Source organism: Moschus berezovskii, chromosome 24, assembly GCF_049115385.1.
Source record: "Moschus berezovskii isolate FMDL1 chromosome 24, NW_MosBer_1.0, whole genome shotgun sequence".
Taxonomy (NCBI): Eukaryota; Metazoa; Chordata; class Mammalia; order Artiodactyla; family Moschidae; genus Moschus; species Moschus berezovskii.
The window spans coordinates 12046807-12068539 of record NC_142483.1 but is presented as its reverse complement, the minus strand read 5'-3'; the positions used below and the strand labels follow the sequence as shown (position 1 = coordinate 12068539).

Here is a 21733-nt window from a genome sequence, read left to right as displayed (position 1 = left end):
CAACCAGCAGCAGCAGCGGGACCCAGGGCAGCTCTGCTAGCAGCTCAGTGCCCCCGTTCCTCGGCATGGCCCCCTCAGCCTGGGCCGTCTGCTGCCTCCTGGGGGGCCTCCTCCTCCGGGGGAGCAGTCCCAGCCCCGGCCCCAGCGTGCCCCGCCTGCGGCTCTCCTTCCGAGGTAGGGCAGTGCACTGTGTGTGCATGTCCATGGAGCCCCCGACCCTGCTATACCCCAGGTGCGGGACTCTAGCCAGCCCCAGGCAGTCTGTTCTGCCAGCCGGAGGGGGGATTCAGCCACTCCGAGCACAGCCTGCAGGGAGGACTTTACAGTTATTCCCGGCCATGTGCTCCCTGCTGGCCACCAGAGGCTCCTGGGAGGAAGGCAGGGGGAGGGGGACCAATCCTGGCAGATGGGACCAGGGTAGAGGTGGGAGACAGAGACACACTGGGGGAGAACCTGAGTGAGGGGGCTGTAGAGGAAAGGAGAGGGAGCTCAGCAGAAACGGGCAGAGAGAGATGGGGAGGGGACAGAGAGGGCAAGTCTGGAGGATCTGTCTGCTCTCAGCTGGGCTCCTTGCCCAGGGCGGACAGTGGGGAAGAGGGCAGCATCCTGTCCCTCTCGTCCCGTCCGCCCTGCAGCAGGGCCCCTCAGCCGATCCCCACACCCTGTTCCCACTCCTACCTCTGGCAGCCCACTTTGTAATGCTGGCCTTTTCTCTGCCCTCCACCCATGAGGCTCTGTGTAGCTTCCCTTCTTTGCCCATCCTGGTCCGGGAGGTTGCTCTGCAGACCTAACCTGGCATGTTGTGTTGCAGCTGGCACAAGCCTCTTCTGAACCTGATGAGACACAGGCTTGCCACAGAGCTTTCTTCCTGGGGAAACCAGAGGGATGGTCACCTTCCCCCAGGAACCCCAGTCTAAGGGGCGAGACTCAGGCCTTCTCTGGAGAGTTGGGGCGGGGGCAGGGGACATGGCTCCACTCTGGAGTCTGAAGGGAGTGTGGTGGTGGTTGGGGTGGGGAGGAGGGGGTGGAATGGGATCCTGCCCTGGGAGCTGTGGCTTTGGGGAAGTCAGGCTACAAGAAAAGGTCCAAATAGGGCAAATCTACTCCAAAGTACTGTCAGTCATGGAAGGCTTCCTGGAAGAGGCTGTTAATGAATTTGGGGATAGAAAAGATGACCTTTGGGGCAGGCTTGGATATCCCCCCTCCCCAAGGGTGGCCAGACATCCTGCTGTTTGTTTGCACACCCATCTCCTCCAGCTACCTAGCTGGACCCCAAGGACCTAATTCAGGACTCCCACCTCCTGGGATCATCTGAAGACAGCCACCTCCATTCCTGAGTAGGCAGCGTCTATGGAGGAGAAAACCCTCTTTAGCCATATCCTTGGACCAGAGCCTAGAGATCCACCTGGCCGTACCTGGCCTCTCCCACACCCAGACCTTAAGCAGATGCTCCCTCTGCTGGGAACGCTCTCCCCTGTCTGTCTGCCTGTCCCACTGAGTCAGCGTTGGATGCTGCTCAGACCACCCAGCCTTCCTCCAGGCTCTCCCAGCACTTCACCCAACTTGCAGCCATAAGTTCTGCTGGTGGGGCCATCTTCCTTGAGGAGCCAGTAGAGCACAGATGGGCCAGGGGAAGGAGATGTGAACTGAAGACCAGGGGGCCGTGGAGGGAAAGAGGGCAGGCCTCTGGGTGGTCTGGGCTGGGTGGGGGGCTCTGAGTCCCCTGTCCCACCCACCCCCAGGAGTCACTTCCCAGAAGCCCTCCAGCAGCCCTGTGAATGGAAACATTTTCCAGATGTGAGTGTGTGGGGGGCGGTGGATGCACAGCTGGAACCCTCCACCTCCACACACTGGATGGAGAAGTGGGCTGAGCAGCAGCTCTGACGCCCTCCCTCGGCTCCCTCCTAGACCTCCTATCTGCCAACCGCTCTGCCCTTTTTCTGGGCCCCCGGGGCTCCCTGGACCTTCGGGCCCTTTACCTGGATGAGTACCGGGACCGCCTGTTTCTGGGCGGCCGTGATGCCATCTACTCTCTGCGGTTGGACCAGACATGGCCGGATCCCCGGGAGGTGAGCTGGACTGTTTGGGAAGCAACTCTCTCTGAGGGCTAGGTGACTCCAGATGGGAGGCTGACTGGGGCAACAGAGGCTGTGAGGTCAGGGGTCAGCCAGGCTGGCTGTGTTTCAGGTCCTGTGGCCACCACAGCCCGGACAGAGAGACGAGTGCATTCACAAGGGAAGAGATCCTTTGGTGAGTGCTATCAGGAGGGGCTGTCCCCCACCCTGACCAACACCCAGGCCGGGGCTGCTCCCCAGGTGCCTGAACTGGGGCCACGTGGAACAGATCTTGATGGTCTAGTAGAATCTCCCCTCACCCAAGATCCATCCCCCCCACCTCCCCTAGGTGGAGTGCGCCAACTTTGTACGGGTGCTGCACCCCCACAACCGGACTCACCTGCTGGCGTGTGGCACTGGCGCCTTCCAGCCCACCTGTGCTCTTCTTGCTGTTGGGCATCGTGGAGAGGTGAGCTGCAGCGGCCCCACAAAGGGCTGGGAAGCTGTGACATTTCCTCCTGCTGTCTGAATTCTACCCATTGAGCCTGGGTCAGGGCAGAGGGGTCAGAGCCTGAAAGGCGCCTTTGTGCCAGGGAGCCACCCCTACTGGCAAGGTCCTGAATGAGGGCGCCTTCCACCCACGCCCACTGTCCAGCTGCACGCAATGGCCACTGCCAGGGTAGGGGGCTGGCACTGCTTTCCCAGGTAACACCTCTCCCTCCCTCCCTCTCCCCAGCATGTGCTCCACCTGGAGCCCCGAAGCATGGAAAGCGGGAGGGGGAGATGCCCACACGAGCCCAGTCGTCCCTTCGCCAGCACCTTTGTAGGTGGGTGATACCCAGGCCAGGGCCGGCAGGACAAAGGTGGGGGTTGGCCAGCATCATTGAGAAGGGATGGGCCGGGTTCAGGGCCTGGCCCTCCTCCCCTGACTCTGCCCCCTACCCCAACCCTAGGAGGGGAGCTGTACACAGGCCTCAATGCCGACTTCCTGGGGCATGAGGCCATGATCTTCCGGACCGGAGGTCCCCGACCAGCCTTGCGTTCCGACTCTGACCAGAACCTCCTGCACGGTGAGCTCAGGGCTCTGAGAAGGGCAAGGCTGACTGGGTTCTGCCCCTGGCACTGGCAGTGAGGAGGGGGTGGGGACCGAAGGGACAGCCCATCCCCATCCACCCCCTGAGACCCAGTGGGGTCTGGGGTGCCTGTGCCCTGTCTCCTCCTCATTGGCTCACCCCTGCCCTGTTCCTCCCCGTGAAGGCCCTACCAACTCCTCCCTGTTACCTCCCAGACCCCAGGTTTGTGCTGGCCGCCCGGATCCCTGACAATTCCGACCCGGACGATGACAAGGTGTACTTCTTCTTCTCGGAGACGGTCCCCTCGCCTGACGGAGGCCCGGGCCGTGTCACTGTCAGCCGAGTGGGCCGGGTCTGCGTGGTGAGAGCTGTGGAAGGGACAGTGAGGTTGGAATCCTGGCCATACACGTCTTCCCAGCCCTGTCCCCGCCTGAGACAGCAGGCAAACTGAGGCGAGGGTGTGGGGCTGACATCCACGCCTCCCTCCAAGGGTGGGGGTGGAGGAGCAGGAAAGGGGGCAGGCCTGTCCTCGGGCCCCAAGGCTGACTGGCCCCCACCCCCCAGAATGACGCGGGCGGCCAGCGGGTGCTGGTGAACAAATGGAGCACCTTCCTCAAGGCCAGGCTGCTCTGCTCCGTGCCTGGCCCTGGCGGTGCCGAGACCCACTTCGACCAGCTGGGTAAGGGCATGGCCAGAGCATGTGGGGTGAGGGTTGGAGGGGGCTCAGAGCCCGTGAGTGGGGGGCACTGGCGGTGGCCTTCTGTCTCCCAGAGGACGTGTTCCTGCTGTGGCCCAACTCAGGAAAGAGCCTGGAGGTGTACGCTCTGTTCAGCACGGTCAGGTGGGCAGATGGCCTCCCCACACCACACCCCCGGCCCTGTCTCTGCACCCTGGCCTCCCCTGTTGAGCCCCTGCTCTCACATCCCAGCCTAGCCAGGGGTCCCTGACTCTGTCCCTGACTCAGTGACTCCGTGGCTGTATTCTTTGCCTGGGTGTCCTTGTTTTCCCATCTCTGCTGACTGCAGGCACCATCATCCTCTATCCTCCCTGTGGAACTAGGCTGCCCCCTTCCTGTCTCTGAGAGCCTCCCTGGCCTGACTATCCCTGTCTGTCCTCTGCAGTGCTGTGTTCCAGGGCTATGCTGTCTGTGTGTACCACATGGCTGATATCTGGGAGGTCTTCAAGGGGCCCTTTGCCCACCAAGATGGTCCCCAGCACCAATGGGGGCCCTATGGGGGCAAAGTGCCCTTTCCACGTCCTGGCATGGTGCGTATCTGCCTGGGACCAGGGCAGGGAAGAGGGCTGAGTAGATGCCGGGAGGGGCTCTAGATGCCAAGGACAGGCGTGGGTCTGCGCGAAGCCCCAGGGCAGCAGCTGTGCTGGGTGGGGTGAGGAAGGGAGCGGAGCCCTGACTACACTGAGGAGTCTCTCATACAGCACAAAGGGTCCACAAGCTGTCCCTTGGAGGCTGGTGTGGACAGCCAGTGGAGTCTAGACACAGATTGGGGGTGGGGAATGTGACAACCCAGGAGGCTTCAGGCACTCCCTTTGCCACGGCCTACAGTGTCCCAGTAAGATGACTGCACAGCCAGGAAGACCCTTTGGCAGCACCAAGGACTACCCGGATGAGGTGCTGCAGTTTGCCCGAGCCCACCCACTTATGTTCCGGCCCGTGCGTCCCCGGCGGGGTCGCCCTGTCCTTGTCAAAACCCATCTGGCCCAGCAGCTACGTCAGATCGTGGTGGACCGTGTGGAGGCAGAGGACGGGACCTACGACGTCATCTTTCTGGGGACTGGTAGGCGGGCTGCATGGGATGGCCGGGCAGGGGAGGTGTGCAGGGACCTGAGCTGCCCCTCTGCCCCTTCCTATCCCACTGACCCCTCCTCCCCTGCCCCAGACTCAGGGTCCGTGCTCAAGGTCATTGCCCTCCAGGTGGGGGGCTCTGCAGAGCCTGAGGAAGTAGTTCTGGAAGAGCTCCAGGTGTTTAAGGTGAGCAAGGGGAACGGATGAGGAGGGTTCCCTCAGACTCCATCCCTGTGTCAAGGCCTGGCTGCAAGGAAGCAGGAGCAAAGTGCAGGAGGGAAATGGGCTTGTCTTTACTGAACCCGAAGTCAGTGGGCACTGGGCCTCACTATCACAGAGGCCTTGTTGACGCTTCTAAATGACTGTGGGCCTGGAGACGCGGTTTGTGAGCTGAGAGGTGGGGGGCCCAGGGACAGATGGCCAAGGCCCTGCCAGGCTCAAGTTACAGTGAGGGGTGACTGACACCCCAAGGGGTTCTGTTGACCCCTCTATAGAGTCAGGCGGGGGGTTGTCTGTGTGTGGGGAACTGGTGAGCTTCCCCAAGTGGGTGGAATGGGTGATTTGGGATAGCTGCCTCATTGCTGGGGGACAGGGCTGTGGGAGGGGACACCAGAGCTTTGTGCTTTTAGCCAAGCCTTGGAGGCCAGCCAGGGAGAGGGGACCTTTCTAAAACACGATGTGTGTGGGAAAGACCATCTGGCCTTAGTTGCCAGGGAGTGCACTGACCTGGGGAAAAGATGGCTATCACTCAGAGGCTGGAAGAGGCTGAAAGCAGGGATTCAGGGGAGGTCTCGCTTCTTTCCCAGGTGCCAACACCCATCACTGAGATGGAGATCTCCGTCAAAAGGGTAAGAGCAGCTGCCGTGGCTGCCAAATCCTCCTTCCTCTGATCTCCTGAAGTTTCCCTGAGCCCTGCTGTTTCCCAGCAGGCCCTGGGGCTGCCTGATTAGGCCCTGCAATGAGGGTTGAGAGTTCAGCTGGGAGCTGAGATTCCCATGCATGAAACCCATGGGCAGTGGGAGGCCCTCAGTAAGTGAGCCTGTGTTCAGATAAGGGGAGGTCCATAAAGGCCAGCAACTCAGGGCAGACAAAAACATGCTTGAAAACAGGATCCAGATTTTACATCAAACAGATTTCAGAGACATCTGTGTGTCCTTTTGCAAGTGGCAAAATCTCCCCAAGTTCATCTGCCCCAGTTTATGTTTGGGTAAATCTCAACTTTTGTGCTAGGACTGCTCAAGGCAGAGTTCACCTCTAAAGTCAGAGGCAAGGCCACTGGGGTAGAGGGCAAAGCTCTGCTGCTGGGAGGGTGTGGAAAGCCCTGTAGAGAAAAGACCCCAGATGTGCCCCATCTCCTCCATGCCCTAGCATAGGATCCGATGTAGATCAGTTCAGTTCAGTCGCTCAGTCGTGTCCAACTCTCCGCGACCCCATGAATCACAGCACGCCAGGCCTCCCTGTCCATCACCAACTCCCGGAGTTCACTCAAACTCATGTCCACAGAGTCGGTGATGCCATCCAGCCATCTCATTCTCGGTCGTCCCCTTCTCCTCCCGCCCCCAACCTTTCCTAGCATCAGAGTCTTTTCCAGTGAGACAACTCATCGCATGAGGTGACCAAAGTATTGCAGTTTCAGGGTGATAAACATTTTTTATTCTGGGAATGCACTCAAGAGGTTCTGAAAGACTCTTGGAAATGTCAGGAGTCTCAGGAGTACTGAGGGGGCTGAGAGCCTAGCTGCTTCTGTGTGGAGCACAGACTCACCTCGGGCTCTGCCTGTGTCCCTCCCAGCAAATGCTATACGTGGGCTCAAGGCTGGGTGTGGCCCGGTTGCAGCTGCACCAGTGTGAGACATATGGCAGTGCCTGTGCGGAGTGCTGCCTGGCCCGGGACCCCTACTGCGCCTGGGACGGTGCCTCCTGCACCCGCTACCGGCCCGGCACCAGCAAGCGCCGCTTCCGCCGCCAGGACATCCGGCATGGCAACCCTGCCCTGCAGTGCCTGGGCCAGAGCCAGGAGGGTGAGCAGCAGAGGGTGTGAGGGGTTCCCTCTCACGGGGCACCGAGTCACCCCTGTGAAGTGTGGCTCAGGCTGGTCCTGCAGTCACAAGCAGTGCTCAGTTTCTCCATGTGTGTAACTCCTGTCAGTCCATGGGTGCAGGGTCTTTGGACAGAGAGAGGGGCTTAGGGATCAGGAGATGCCTAGTGCCTGTCACATTCGTTGGGGGATCCTGGGGGTCTTATAGCTCCTGAGCGGAGCCCATTTCCAAATCTCCCCCAGAGGAGACTGCAGGACTCGTGGTGACCACCACTGTCTACGGCACAGAGCACAACAGCACCTTCCTAGAGTGCCTGCCCAGGTCCCCACAGGCTGCCGTGCGTTGGTTCTTACAGAGGCCCGGGGACGGGCGGCCTGACCAGGTGAGTGAGGACCCTGGCTCCAGCCTGCATGTGTCCTGAGGTCACACCCCTCCCTGAACCCGCGGGGGGAACCTGCCAAGATCAACCTAAGGAAAGTATGTATCAGGCCCCTGGGGTGCCTAGAAGGAGGTGCCCCTGTTCCTGCCATCTGGGAACACCCAGGCCAGATGTGGTAGGATTTCTCCAGTGACAGGCAGCCCACAAATCCCCAAGCACTGGGCTGGGCTCTGTCTGAGAGGGCGTAGCAGAGATGGCGGAGAGGGAAGGGGGTCTGGGCTGGTCAGGAAGGCCCCCATGCTTACACATACGGCTCATCTTTGAAGGGGTCTCTTCCTCAGGGTCTTCCTTCACCCTAGGAGGCCTGGGCCCCTGACCACTGGTCCTTGCACATACAGCTCCACCACACACACACACACACACACACACACAGATACACACACACACACAAGTACACACTGCCTGGCCCCTCACTTCCTCCCTAGAGTCCAGCTGTCTGCCCAGGCCCTCTCCTCCCCCATCCAGAAAAGTCTGTCAGCCCCAGAGATGGCTTCAGTCTGGGGCCTGAGCATGGGCGTGGGTGGGGGCAGGGTGAAGAACCATTCTTAAGCTGCTCCCACGGATAGGGAAGGGGAGGGAGTGGGTTGATTATAGGAGGGGCTCTCCTCCCAGCTTGAGAACTGGGGGAGGCCAGCCTTGGGCCAGCTGTTGGGCTGGGCACTGAGAAGTCTCCCTGGGAGGGCAGGGCCAGGCCCAAGCATTGCAGCCTCAACGTACACATGTGCGGACTAAAGCCCAGACAGGGTCCAGGCCAAAGACGGGTCGGATCGGAACTATGCTCCACCTCCCACACCGTGATGGGCCTGTGGGTGCTGCAATGTAGGGGGAGTGAGCAGTGCAGCCCAAGACAGGGAGAACTCTGCACGGTGTCAAGTGCAGCGGAGTTTTAGTCTTGGGGCTGCGGGTGTAGCCCCGACTTGAGAAAAAGCCCATAAATACCCTTTAACACTCTCTGTTCTCTGGGAATGTGTGCCAGGGGCCCCCAAGGCCAAGATAGGGGCTCCAGAGCTCTGACGAGGGGAGAAACCAGTCCATCAAATCTTTGAGAAGCCCCCTCTGCAGGCCCTGTCCTGGGTTCTGGGAAAGTGAGGCCCTGCTGGCAGTTAGTTCAGTCAAGGACGCTGAGCCTGCCATGCTGCTGGGAAAGGGAGGATGAGCCCTGAGATGGCAAATGTGGAAAAGCAAGGGGCAGAGAAGTTGATGGGGCAAGCGCTGTTCCAGGCACCCTCACGCCTTCCCACACCTCCAGCAGGTGAAGACCGACGAGCGCGTCCTGCAAACAGAGCAGGGGCTGCTGTTCCGCAGGCTCAACCGCCTGGATGCGGGCACCTATACCTGCATGACGCTGGAGCATGGCTTCTCCCAGGTGGTGGTCCACCTGGCTCTGGAGGTGATTGTGCCTGCACAGCTTGACATTCTGTTCCCCCGGGAGCCGAGGCCAGAGGAGCCCACAGCCCGAGGCGGCCCTGCCTCCACCCCCTCCAAGGCCTGGTATAAGGACATCATGCAGCTCATCGGCTTCGCCAACCTGCCCCGGGTGGATGAGTACTGTGAGCGAGCGTGGTGCCCCTCCCGCAGCCGCAGCCGTGGCAAACAGGCCAAGGGCAAGAGCTGGGTGGGGCTGGAGCTGGGCAAGAAGGTGAAGAGCCGGGTGCAGGCTGAGCGCAATCGGACACCCCGGGAGGTATGAGGCCACATAGAGGAGGGAGGAGGAGGGGGTGGTCTGGATGGGCCGAGTGGCCAGCAGCAGCCCCCAGCATCTCCCACCCACCCAGCTAGGGCAGAGGGGGTTAACATGCCTGATGGCCTCTTAGAGATAGAATCTCTGTCCCCAGGCCCCTACCAGGCCACTCGCAGGATAGGCTGGGGTCTTATGGAGGGCCCTATGTCCCAGGCCTGTTCCTTGTCCCTCTCTGGGCTCTCAGTCCCAGGCGGGAGTCAACACCCTCTGGCTGCTGGCAACCCCTGTGGGCCTGCTATTTGTTCTCGAGCAAGGCTCCCACAGCACGTTTCCGCTTGTGCCCAGAGGCGAGAGGGTTGGGTGGTTCTTACCCAGCCTGCAGAACAATGGCCATTCTGAGTGACCCTTAGAGTGGGTGAGTGGGTGCGGCTGAGGTGGTGTCTGGGCAGTGGGCCCTCAGGCAGACGAGGAGGGTGGAAGTTGCCCCTCAGCTAGCACCCCCTAAGAAGACCTACCCTGGCTGAGGTGGGGAGGGAACGTGGAGGCGCTGAGAAGGTGGAACAGCAAGAACCCCCTCCCACTTTGTGCCCTGATGTCTTGGTGGTTGCCTGCCACCGCCCACCCGCTCTTCTCTGTCCCAAAATCACAGAAGCACAGGCTGCTAGAGCTCCCTGAACCTCCCAGCCTAACTTTGCTGCCCCAGGTCCCGTTGCTGCCAGGCATGTTTCCTGGGATGCCCACCCCCTCCTGATGGGATGGCCTCTCCCCACCATCAGGGTCTCCATGTTGACGAGCAGGGAGAGGGTGAATTCTCGGAGAAGCTGTCCCTCATCTTTGTGGACTAGGAGATAGGGAGAGGGGATTTGGGGTATTTAGAGGAGTGGGCTGTCTTTCCCAGGGCAAGCTTGCACACAGTCTGGGAGGGTGGGGACGCGGCAGCTGGGTGAGCAAGCTGTGTGGTGAAAACAAAAGGCAGCACTCAGCCTAGGGGGCCACAGAGGACTGAGATGGGGAGAGGTCAGGAGACCCTAGGACCGGCTATGGGACCCAGGAGCAGGAATTCTCAAGGCCCCCAGAAGGCGTCAATCAGCTCAGCAGTCAGAGGTTTCCCACCCTCGGATCTTTGCTTTCTGCTAAATAAGGGTTTGTCATGGGTGGTTCATTTATGAAGCCTGTATTTTTCTTTAAGGCTGCTAAGGCCTGCTGGTTCTTGGGGGGTGCTGCTGGCTCAGGTAGCCAGGACACATTCTGTCTGGGTGTGTAGGGAGGTGTTTTTGCCATTCACAGTAATGTGTTTCTTGGGCTGGGGAGCATGGAGGAGGAGGAGGACTAAATGAAAAGTTGTTCCCAGCCTGCATATGAACAAGTCAGTGACGCACAAAATGGACAGGAGGGGGACAAGAGCCTCAGGTTCAAGATTCCCTCGATTAAAAACCAAGATGAAGGAAGGGGGGGAAAACACAGATAAAAAGACAGGGCTTCCTGCCCCACTGAACTCAAACCCAGACTGTGTTTGCCTTGGATTGTATCTGAGCCCCACCTCCACTCCCCACCTCCTGGTTCCTACCACCTCTAGGGAACTGGGATCTGAAATAGGCCCCTTCCCCTCTTTGCATGGCAAGTGAACCAGATGTGTCCTGAGGTTAACCTTCCAGCACTGTGGGAAAACTCCAGCCAGGGGCAGTTGTGGCTGGGATGTCAGCGGGTAAAAGCAGAGGAGGAGCCCCGTGGGGAGGGGACCGGAGAAGAGAGGGGAAGAGAAGACAGAGGCTGTGGAAGAGCGTAGGAGGAGAGCCCAGAACCCCGCAAGCAGCTCTGCCCCTGTATCCCAGGTTTTTTCAGTGGCAACTAGGCTGGGTCCCCTGGGGAAGTTACTCTGGAAAATGGAGGGAGGAGTCCAAAATCCTGACAAGGAACACCTTCACTTGGAAAACATGGACAGCTTCGACTGACCTCCACCCCGCCATCCCCATGGTACCTTGTGTTATTCACTCCTGGAAATGCCTCTATGTGTGAATTCTATTTTTGTATTCATCTGTCGAGATGGGCCTCGTGGTTGCTCTGTCTTCAAAGCACACTTCTCATAATTACCATTGTTCTTTATATCGTCACCGCCCCTTAGCGCTGGTGAGGAGAGTGCAGGGGTTTTCCACACAACCTACAGGGAAAGGGATGAAGCTAATATTTATATCACGTAATTATATCACTATTGTGTCTGTGTATTTCTGTACTAAACTGACTGATGCCATTCATGTGAGCTGTAAATGAGGGGCCTTCCCTGTCCATTCCAGAAGCGAGAAAACACCGTGGGTGGTTTTTTCTAAAAGGCAAGGAGATGGGTATCAGAGGAAGGAAGAAGTCAGAGGGCTTTGCCTATGAGGCTGAGATTGCTTATTAAATTAGGAAAATCCCATCCCATGGGCTTCTGAGACTTCTTGGAACTTCAGAAAGATGTTGAGCCAGGAAAAAAAAATGCTGGCAAAGGGCAGCTGGCACGTAGGCAGCCCTGCTCCTTTTTCACAATAACACTTGACTTTGTGACAGCAACATTTGGCCTGGCGCCTGTCTTCATCAGCCACATACCAACGTATATTAAGGCCACTGTGCTCTTGCTGGCAGCGGGGGTGGGAGTAGGGGGACGGGGGGCGGGCAGGCTGTGCTGTGGGAGCTGCAGCTTTGGGAGAGGAGGGGGAGCCACTGAGTCTGAACTAATGTGCAGGCTGCAGGAGGCACCTCTCCCCCAGCCCCACTACGCCCCGTGACATCATGCCCCTGCCCCAAGAGCAGACTCCACTGGTGCCGCAGGGAGATAGGAAAGGGCAGGGTTGCTTTAGAAATAGGAAGGACATCACCCCAAGTCATCACAGAGCCTAGCCTTTTGCTTGGATGGGCCCTTCAACCCATGCTATGGACTAGTAGGCTTAACAGTCATCAGTCATTAGTCCCATCTTGCAACCCCGGCCCTGGAGCAGGACCCCTGCTTTTGCCCCTGGACCGTGCACAAGCACCCAGGCCTCAGAGAAAATGAAACCCTGTTGCCTGGCCCCAGGCCACCACCACCATCTGAGAAGCCTCATCAGAGCACCGTGTGGTGTAGACTGCTGGGCTAGGTGGGTGTGTGAATAGGAAGGGAGCCCCCTTCTCCCCTGGGATGCTTGGTGTCTCTGCTCCCACATCACCACCATTCATTCCTTGATGACCCCCTGGGCCTGGACTCCCCTCAGCCCCTCACCACCCCCACCCCTCCAATTCCCCCCCCCCTGCCCCCCCGCCATCTGGAGCCCTATTTCCTGCCTCAGGGATTTCACTCTATCTTCTGCTCCCAGATTTTTCCTCTAAGTCTTATACTTCCCCTGGTCTTTGGGCCTGTTTCATGATTTCTCAAACAGGTCTAGAGCTGGAAAGGGGCTTCGAGAAAGGGGTTAGTCAAATGACGTCCAAAATGGTGTCCTTTGGAACAACTGTCTCATGAGATCCTTGACAATAGTCAGATAAACACGGGATTTCTGTCCCCGTAGCCCCACAGAGCTGTGCACTGCCTACTTGCTTGCCCTGTGAAGCTCCTGAGGAACCCACAATGATTCCTCATTAACCTGCATGTCTACTCTGTGCTATATGATCTTCCAAAACATGTGGTCCTCTAGCCAACTCCCCCCTTTTTTCCCCCATGGAGCAGCTGCTATTTCACGTTTCTAATGTTTTGAAGAGCATATTTGGGGGAAATGCTGGTTTGATTAATTCCCTCCCTTTCCATGTGAGATTAATTAATTAACTTCTGCCTTCTAAGCCTATAAGCTCTGGAGGCCCTGACTTCCCAGATGGAATAGACACATCTTGGTTTCCCATGGCCAGCATCACAGCAGGACCTGACACCCCATGGCTGCCAAGCCGCCAGTCTGCTGTTCCTGGGTCTGGACTCTGCCCTGCCTCTGGCTCCTGTCCTGTCACACCCAGCCTGCCTCCCCAGCCCACTTCCTGCTCCTCTTGGGTCTGGCATGGTCCTCTGCAGAGGGTTAGGGTTCACTCCAAGCTTGTGGCTGTCCTGTAGTCCACAAGACTAGTTTCTAAGCAAGGGTTAGGGGCAGAGTGGGGGCAGGATGAGGGAGGAAGACAGCCCTTTTCACTTTCTCAAATGGCTTCTTTGCTAAGCCGGGGTCAGGTCTCAGACACCCTTAGAATCCCCCGACTGCAGGAGTGGGCAGGCAGCAGCCATCAGGAGGCAGGTCTGACTCCTGCCAGGTTTTCCTCTCTGTGGGCTGGCAAGGACCTGGGATGCGGTTAGAGTGAGGTGGGTCTCACAGGGCTCTGCAGTCCAGCAAACTGAGGTGTCTCCCATCAGCCACATCTCCTTAAAAGTAGCAGCCAGCTGTTCAAGCATAGGCCAGTTTTCACCCCAGTTAAGGATCTACCCCAACCTCACTCAAGTCCCAGCCTCAAGGGGCTCTGGAGAGGAGAAAGTTCAACATGCAGCAAAACCAAATCCCTGGGAGATATCTGAGATTACAAACTTGGCCCTGGTGTGCAGAGAGAATGAATGGGTGGGGCTAGGTTTGGATATAATACCTGATAAGGAGCTCAGGGATTGTTAGGCCTCCACCCTGGCTTCTCTTCCGGACTCACCCGCCCTCCTGGTGCATAGGAGATGAAGAAAGTGGCCCCGTGCCCACTTCCCACTGCACAGCCCCAGCCCGCCTTTGTGTGGGTACCACTGCTGACCCTCCCCTTCCTTAGAGGCTGTGTCCTAATGGAGCCTTTCACTTTCCCCGCTGGATTTTCATTAAGGAAACTTCTGGTTCCTCAATGTAGCCTATTAAAAAAAAAAAAAAAATCATTTTCCACCGAGGATGGGAAATGCTGCAGTCTCCAGGGAGGCCTCGCAAGGGACGCCCACCCTCATGCTCACACTCGGCCTCCCGCAGTCAGCTAGTAGCGTGTACTCAGGAACTCTGCTACAAACACGGCTCAGGAGGCCAGTCTTAATTCCTATCCCCTACAGAGGAAGATGACTGGAGGGCACCTAACCCATCCCAAGGGTGTATTTCACTGCCAAGGACATCCCACTGGGCAGAGAAGGAAGACCAGGGCAAGGGGACAGCTGCAGGCAGGACAGGATTCCAAAGTGAATCAAGGGGCCCAGAGCAGAGTCCAGGTGTCTGCCATCAAATAGAGGAGACAGTATTAGAAACTTAAAGCCCAGACTTCCCAGTTTGAGGGACAACGGGGGCTCCGTCCTCACAGATAAAGGTGTGGAAGAATGATGTGGCAGACCAGCAGCTTGCTTTACGGGCATGACCTCATCTGTTCACTCTGCCTGCCCCCCCGCAGCTGATAAGAATCTGGTGCTGTTTCCTGTAGTCCAAGGGTCTCAGACAATGGTGTGAACGGCTGGCCCTACTGGAAAGGACATTGTTCAGGGAAGAAAAAACAACACACTAGCACAAAGCCAGAGCAGGATCTGCCTAAAAGTAAGGGCCTGTTTACAAATCTACCATTTCCAAGTAGGGGGACACAATGGGGAATTGTTTCTGGGGAGGCTAGAGTCCCCTCCAGAATGCTCCTGGGGGCTGGGGATGGCTTTGATGGCCCAGACAGGTCTCAGATGTTCTGTGAGGGACGGACACTGATGGCGCACATGCCTTCCTGTTTATCAGAGGTGCACTTCAGGGCAGGCTCCAGGAGTGAGTTTATACCCAAGACCAGGGGGAGGAGCTCCTGGGCTTCACTCCCTCTGCTAAGTCACTTCAGTCGTGTCCGACTCTATACGACCCCATAGACGGAAGCCCACCAGGCTCCCCCGTCCCTGAGATTCTCCAGGCAAGAACACTGGAGTGGGTTGCCATTTCCTTCTCCAATGTGTGAAAGTGGAAAGTGAAAAGTGAAAGTGAAGTCGCTCAGTCGTGTCCGACCCTTAGCGACCCCACGGACTGCAGCCTACCAGGCTCCTCCATCCATGGGATTTTCTAGGCAATAGTACTGGAGTGGCTTGCCATTGCCTTCTCCGTCACTCCCTCTACTGAGGCCTCATACTCAGGGATGTCAGGGGGCTGGAGGTGGTTTGCCAGGGAAAAGTGAGATTATTTTCTGAAAAACATCAACTCTTTGGTTTATGGCCTGCAATTGCCATTCTGCTTTTTGGAAAAAATGTACAAGGCATGAGACCCTTGCAAATAGCCACCCCCTCTGCAATGGGGCTCCCTGGCTTGGTCTGTAAGGGAGCCTTATCACATCAGGGACCCTGTGATGCTATAACTCACCTCCAGGCAGTCTGGGAGCACACAGGGGGCTGATGCTATATCCCTGGGATCAGGGCCAATGGGGGTGCTGTTTCTCATAACATCCTCCTGCTCTGTCTGCAGGAAGTCAGAGCCTTTGAACCACCAACCAAAGACCCTGATGTCAGAGTGTGTGTGTGTGTGTGCACACAGCAGGAGGGTAGGGCAGAAGAGGAAAAGAACCATATTACTCAATCCCCTTGGAATTGGGAGATCCCATTTTTAGGGGTAAGAGGAGGGCAGCTGCGGTTAGGAAGATCATTTTGGGTCTAGAGAGATCTGGAAGGCAGTCCTATCTAAGGCCCTGACCTAATGAAGTGTCATTAGTAACTTAGAAGTTACTGTCATGTCTATACTAATCTCTAAATATAACAGGGGCACAGCTCATGAATAAACTTGAATGGAGGTGTTCAGAACACCTGAATAGCAGTAAGTCCTGTGCAATCCTAAAATGGAAGATTTCCTAAGCCTTTCTCAACCTTCCATGTGTAAAGGGTTAGAATCTTCTTCCTCAACGTGCTCACAGTGCCCTCTGGTGTTTGACAGTAAAACAACAGGCTTGTAAATGCAGGATTTGAGCACATCTCTGATGCTGGGAGGGATTGGGGGCGGGAGGAGACGGGGACGACAGAGAATGAGATGGCTGGATGGCATCACTGACTCTGTGGACATGAGTTTGAGTGAACTCCGGGAGTTGGTGATGGACAGGGAGGCCTGGCGTGCTGTGATTCATGGGGTCACAAAGAGTCGGACACGACTGAGCGACTGAACTGAATTGAACTGAACTGAATGATCGCCGAAGAATTGATGCTTTTGAACTGTGGTGTTGGAGAAGACTCTTGAGAGTCCCTTGGACTGCAAGGAGATCCAACCAGTCCATGCTAAAGGAGATCAATCCTGGGGTGTTCATTGGAAGGACTGATGCTAAAGCTGAAACTCCAATACTTTGGCCACCTCATGCGATGAGATGACTCACTGGAAAAGACTCTGATGCTGGGAGGGATTGGGGGTGGGAGGAGACGGGGACGACAGAGAATGAGATGGCTGGATGGCATCACCAGCTCGATGGACATGAGTTTGAGTGAACTCCAGGCATTGGTGATGGACAGGGAGGCCTGGCGTGCTGTGATTCATGGGGTCACAAAGAGTCAGACACAACTGAGCGACTGAACTGAACTGAATAATCCAGGTGACATCAAACTGACTCTGAATGTGGGGTCCCAAGCCAGACACCATGAGGGGGAGAATGGTTAATAAGATAGACAGGTCCCTTCCTATCAGGGACTTCCAATCTAGAGGGAGAGACAATTATGGAACCAGATGGAGAACAGCACAGGCTATCATAAGGGTACAAGCAGAGCTCAGAGGGAGTGCCTCGGCATGAAGAAGTGGCCCTTACACTGGATTCATCAGGCTAATGATAGAGGTTATGGCTCTCTAGACTCTAAGCCTCGTGCTCAGGGCCCATTATGCCAGGGTAGCCATGGCAGAGTGCCCATGAAAGACCCTAGATGTCCATCTCAGTGGGGGCCATCCTAAGTAAAGAAGAGCTAGCAGATGTTTTATGGCAATTGCCAGAAGGGAAAAGGATAGATATGCAGCAAAGCAAGTGGATGTAGGAAACCATACAGAGAGAAGGCTTTTGCTGTCGTCCTGTGAGGCAAAAGGGTTTGAGCTGAGCACTGGCCGTGGGATGGAGAGGAAGGCAAATGTAAAAAATTCAAATTGACAAGAAAGAGGGTGGTTGAGCAGAAAAGGAAACATAAGGAGATTCTGAAGTTTCTGGCCCCAGTTCATGGTTCCCACAAAGGTAAGAAGGGGAGTAGGTGCTCTGGGGAAATTTTATTTGACATCTATTCCTATTCTCCCCAGGTGAACTATTTGTTCTAGGTCCTAAGTTATAAAGCAGTAATTCTCATAGATACACCATTTATGGAAACAACTATTTAAAATATTCAAGATGAGGGACTTCCCTGGTGGTCCAGTGGTTAAGAGTCCTCCCGCCAATTCAGGGAACATGGGTATAAGCCCTGGTCCAGGAGGATCCCACATGCTGTGGGACAGCTAAGACTGTGCGCCACAATCACTGAATCTCGAGCGCCTAGAGGTTGTGCTCCACAGCAACAGAAGCCGCCACACTGAGAAGCCCATCACCGCGACAAGAGGGTAGCCCCCCACTTGCCTCAACTAGAGATAGCCTGTATGCCACAACAGAGACCCAACCCAGCCAAAAATGAATAAATCGTGCAAGATGAGTCTGGGCTATCTTGTAGGGCCAAAAAGTAAAGAAGTGCTCAAAACAAAACCAAACCAAAAGGGAACACAATAATGGCAGTATGTGAAAAGGACACAGGAGTCCCAGTGGCCAAAGCTAGAACAACCTGAATAAGCAGAATCAACAGAATAAGTAGAACTGGATTATAACCCAAAGTATAATCCACGTATCCATGACTCCACACTGATACAAATGGTTGAGTAAATAAGTGGGAGAGGACGGGTAAATCTCCCATGCGGAAGAACTCCAAACAATGTATGTAGACACTCAGTCCTTAAAGAGGGAGGGGACATAAATCCCCACTCATTGTGGGCTGCACAGAGTGGCTTCTTTCCAAAATTTACAGTATATGAAGGGGGAAAAGGGAGTGACTTTTCTCTCGACAAACACTAATTTGGCCAGATGACCAAGATGAACATCAAGAAGGATAAGTTAGGTTAATCATCAGTTCAGTTCAGTTCAGTCGCTCAGTCGTGTCCGACTCTCCGCGACCCCATGAATCACAGCACGCCAGGCCTCCCTGTCCATCACCAACTCCCGAGTTCACTCAAACTCATGTCCATTGAGTCGGTGATGCCATCCAGCCATCTCATTCTCTGTCGTCCCCTTCTCCTCCCGCCCCCAACCTTTCCTAGCATCAGAGTCTTTTCCAGTGAGACAACTTGTCGCATGAGGTGGCCAAAGTATTGGAGTTTCAGCTTTAGCATCAGTCCTTCCAATGAACACCCAGGATTGATCTCCGTTAGAATGGACTGGTTGGATCTCCTTGCAGTCCAAGGGACTCTCAAGAGTCTTCTCCAACACCACAGTTCAAAAGCATCAATTCTTCGGCGATCAGCTTTCTTCACAGTCCAACTCTCACATCCATACATGACCACTGGAAAAACCATAGCCTTGACTAGACGGACCTATGTTGGCAAAGTAATGTCTTTGCTTTTTAATATACTATCAAGGTTGGTCATAACTTCAATTTGATGTGATAAAAATGGCACTTTACCTGTGTGGTCTTCCTCCCCCAAACCCATGAGTGTGTGTGTGCTCCAGTCGCTCAGTTGTGTCCAACTCTTTGAGATCCTTTGGACTGTAGCCTGCCAGACTCCTCTGTCCATGGGAATTTTCTATCAAGAATACTGTAGCGGGTTGCCTCTTCCTACTCCAGGGGATCTTCCCAGTCCAGGGATAGAACCCACATATCCTGCGTCTCCTGCATTGCAGGTAGATTCTTTACTGCTGAGCCATTGTGGATGCCCTAATCATAAGAAAAACATCAGACAAATCCAAATTGAGGGGCCCTCAACAAAACACCTGACCATACTCCTCAAAACTGTCAAGGTCATCAAAAACCAGTAAAATCTGACAAACTGTTAGAGCCAAGAGGAACCTAAGGACTCAGGATGACTCAATGCAATGTGGTATCCTGGATGGGCGGCTAGAATAGAAAAAAGGCATTAGGTAAAAACTAATGAAATCTGAATAAAATATGAGCTTTATTTGGTTAACAGTAGCTGGGGCTGGAAGAAGCACAAGTTGGAATCAAGATTGCTGGGAGAAATATTAATAACCTCAGATATGCAGATGACACCACCTTTATGGCAGAAAGTGAAGAGGAGCTCAAAAGCCTCTTGATGAAAATAAAAGAGGAGAGTGAAAAGGTTGGCTTGAAGCTCAACATTCAGAAAACAAAGATCATGGCATCTGGTCCCATCACTTCATGGGAAATAGATGGGAAAACAGTGAAAACAGTGTCAGACTTTATTTTTTGGGCTCCAAAATCACTGTGGATGCTGATTGCAGCCAGGAAATTAAAAGACGCTTACTCCTTGGAAGGAAAGTTATGACCAACCTAGATAGCATATTAAAAAGCAGAGACATTACTTTGCCAACCAAGGTCCGTCTAGTCAAGGCTATGGTTTTTCCAGTGGTCATGTATGGATGTGAGAGTCGGACTGTGAAGAAAGCTGATCGCCGAAGAATTGATGCTTTTGAACTGTGGTGTTGGAGAAGACTCTTGAGAGTCCCTTGGACTGCAAGGAGATCCAACCAGTCCATTCTAACGGAGATCAATCCTGGGTGTTCATTGGAAGGACTGATGCTAAAGCTGAAACTCCAATACTTCGGCCACCTCATGCGATGAGTTGACTCACTGGAAAAGACTCTGATGCTGGGAATGACTGGGGGCAGGAGGAGAAGGGGACGACAGAGAATGAGATGGCTGGATGGCATCACCGACTCGATGGACATGAGTTTGAGTGAACTCCGGGAGTTGGTGATGGACAGGGAGGCCTGGCGTGCTGTGATTCAAGGGGTCGCAAAGAGTCGGACAGGACTGAGCGACTGAATTGAACTGAATGTATCAGTATTGGTTCATTAATTGTCACAAATGTGCCATATTGCTGCAAGACATTAATGGGGGAAACTGGGCTTGAGGTATGTGGGGACTCTGCAGTATCTTCACAATTTTACTTTAAATCTTTGAAAACTATCCCAAGTTAAAAGTTTAAGGAAAAAGCTGTTATTTGAGAATGGCTGATTAAGCCCAGATGAAGAGGGCATGTCAAAGTTGGACTTTCTAGCCCACAAAAATGGGGCTAGCTATTAACATCAACGAAGAGTAAGGGTATACAACACACCATGATAAAGTTAATAAGGGCGTGTGCACACATGTGCACTGTTCTGATAGGCACCAACCGCTCACAGAAACCGGGCGACTGAGTGTCTGGGTGACAAAACGCACCCCACCTCCCCACTCCCACTGTGAGCTCCACCTGCCACCCACTGCAGCAGGAGTTTAGAGGGTGCTGATAGAGGGCCATTATTTTCAGTTACTATAGTATTTCTCACACTTGAGTAGTATAGAAATGGACTGTTTTTTAAAGGAAAAGATATTACCCCAGATGTCTGAGAATATGCCTGGTGACCCAAGTTATATAAGCTCTGTAAGAAATTAATGTCTTAATTTTGGAAGTATCTTTCAGTTGTGAATTATTGCTGCAAGAGCTGAATCTTTAGATAGGTAAAATGCTGTTTAAAATATAACTTGAAACCCCTCTTGTCACTTGCAGATCTCTGACAAAGTGTCCGTGGATGAGCAGATTAGGAAGCACAGCGCTGAGTCCCCTAATTTGCGGGAGAGAAAATGAAAAAAGGCAGAGTAATGGGGGAGCTGGTAGAAGGCCCAATGAGCAGCACGCTCAGAAGCGGCAGGCTCTGGGAGGCAGGTCTTCCGGAAAAGAAGTGCATAGCCATCTGATGTTCAGTCTATGAGGAAAACTGTAATTGCAGGCAATTGATCATGTGGAATATATGGGAAGAATTAGCTACGGGTAAAGTCACCTTGCTTATTTAACTTATATGCAGAGTACATCATGAGGAACGCTGGGCTGGAAGAAGCACAAGCTGGAATCAAGATTGCTGGGAGAAATATCAATAACCTCAGATATGCAGATGACACTACCCTTATGGCAGAAAGTGAAGAGGAACTCAAAAGCCTCTTGATGAAAGTGAAAGAGGAGAGTGAAAAGGTTGGCTTGAAGCTCAACATTCAGAAAACAAAGATCATGGCATCTGGTCCCATCACTTCATGGGAAATAGATGGAAAAACAGTGGAAACAGTGTCAGACTTTATATTTTTGGGCTCCAAAATCACTGCGGATGCTGATTGCAGCCATGAAATTAAAAGACGCTTGCTCCTTGGAAGGAAAGTTATGACCAACCTTGATAGTATATTAAAAAGCAGAGACATTACTTTGCCAACAAAGGTCCGTCTAGTCAAGGCAATGGTTTTTCCCGTGGTCATGTATGGATGTGAGAGTTGGACTGTGAAGAAAGCTGATTGCCGAAGAATCGATGCTTTTGAACTGTGGTGTTGGAGAAGACTCTTGAGAGTCCCTTATACTGCAAGGAGATCCAACCAGTCCATTCTAAAGGAGATCAATCCTGGATGTTCATTGGAGGGACTGATGCTAAAGCTGAAACTGCAATACTGTGGCCACCTCATGCGACGAGATGACTCACTGGAAAAGACTCTGATGCTGGGAAAGGTTGGGGGCGGGAGGAGAAGGGGACGACGGAGAATGAGATGGCTGGATGGCATCACC

General features: G+C 54.6%; 1 protein-coding gene across 2 annotated transcripts; it reads left to right on the top strand.

The window, feature by feature from the left end:
- On the top strand, positions 1–11131 carry SEMA3G (semaphorin 3G). 2 transcript variants are annotated; one of them, XM_055413980.2, is made up of 16 exons: positions 1–174; positions 1909–2069; positions 2188–2250; positions 2404–2523; positions 2791–2881; positions 3008–3124; positions 3343–3488; positions 3692–3806; positions 3899–3968; positions 4249–4393; positions 4692–4923; positions 5026–5117; positions 5738–5779; positions 6723–6951; positions 7212–7351; positions 8661–11131. In XM_055413980.2, exons 1-16 carry the CDS (start codon positions 66–68, stop codon positions 9096–9098), a joined length of 2310 nt encoding a protein of 769 aa, XP_055269955.2. In that variant the 5' UTR covers positions 1–65; the 3' UTR covers positions 9099–11131. The 2 variants fall into 2 exon arrangements, with proteins under 2 accessions (XP_055269955.2, XP_055269954.2); XM_055413979.2 differs by having other exon boundaries at positions 8658–11131.
- The last annotated feature ends 10602 nt before the right edge of the window (positions 11132–21733 follow it).

Coding starts and splice junctions, on each gene's coding strand:
- SEMA3G (XM_055413979.2), top strand. CDS start 66: ATGGCCCCCTCAGCCTGGGCCGTCTGCTGCCTCCTGGGGGGCCTCCTC. Junction 175..1,908: donor CCTGCGGCTCTCCTTCCGAG/GTAGGGCAGTGC, acceptor GCTCCCTCCTAG/ACCTCCTATCTGCCAACCGC. Junction 2,251..2,403: donor ACAAGGGAAGAGATCCTTTG/GTGAGTGCTATC, acceptor CACCTCCCCTAG/GTGGAGTGCGCCAACTTTGT.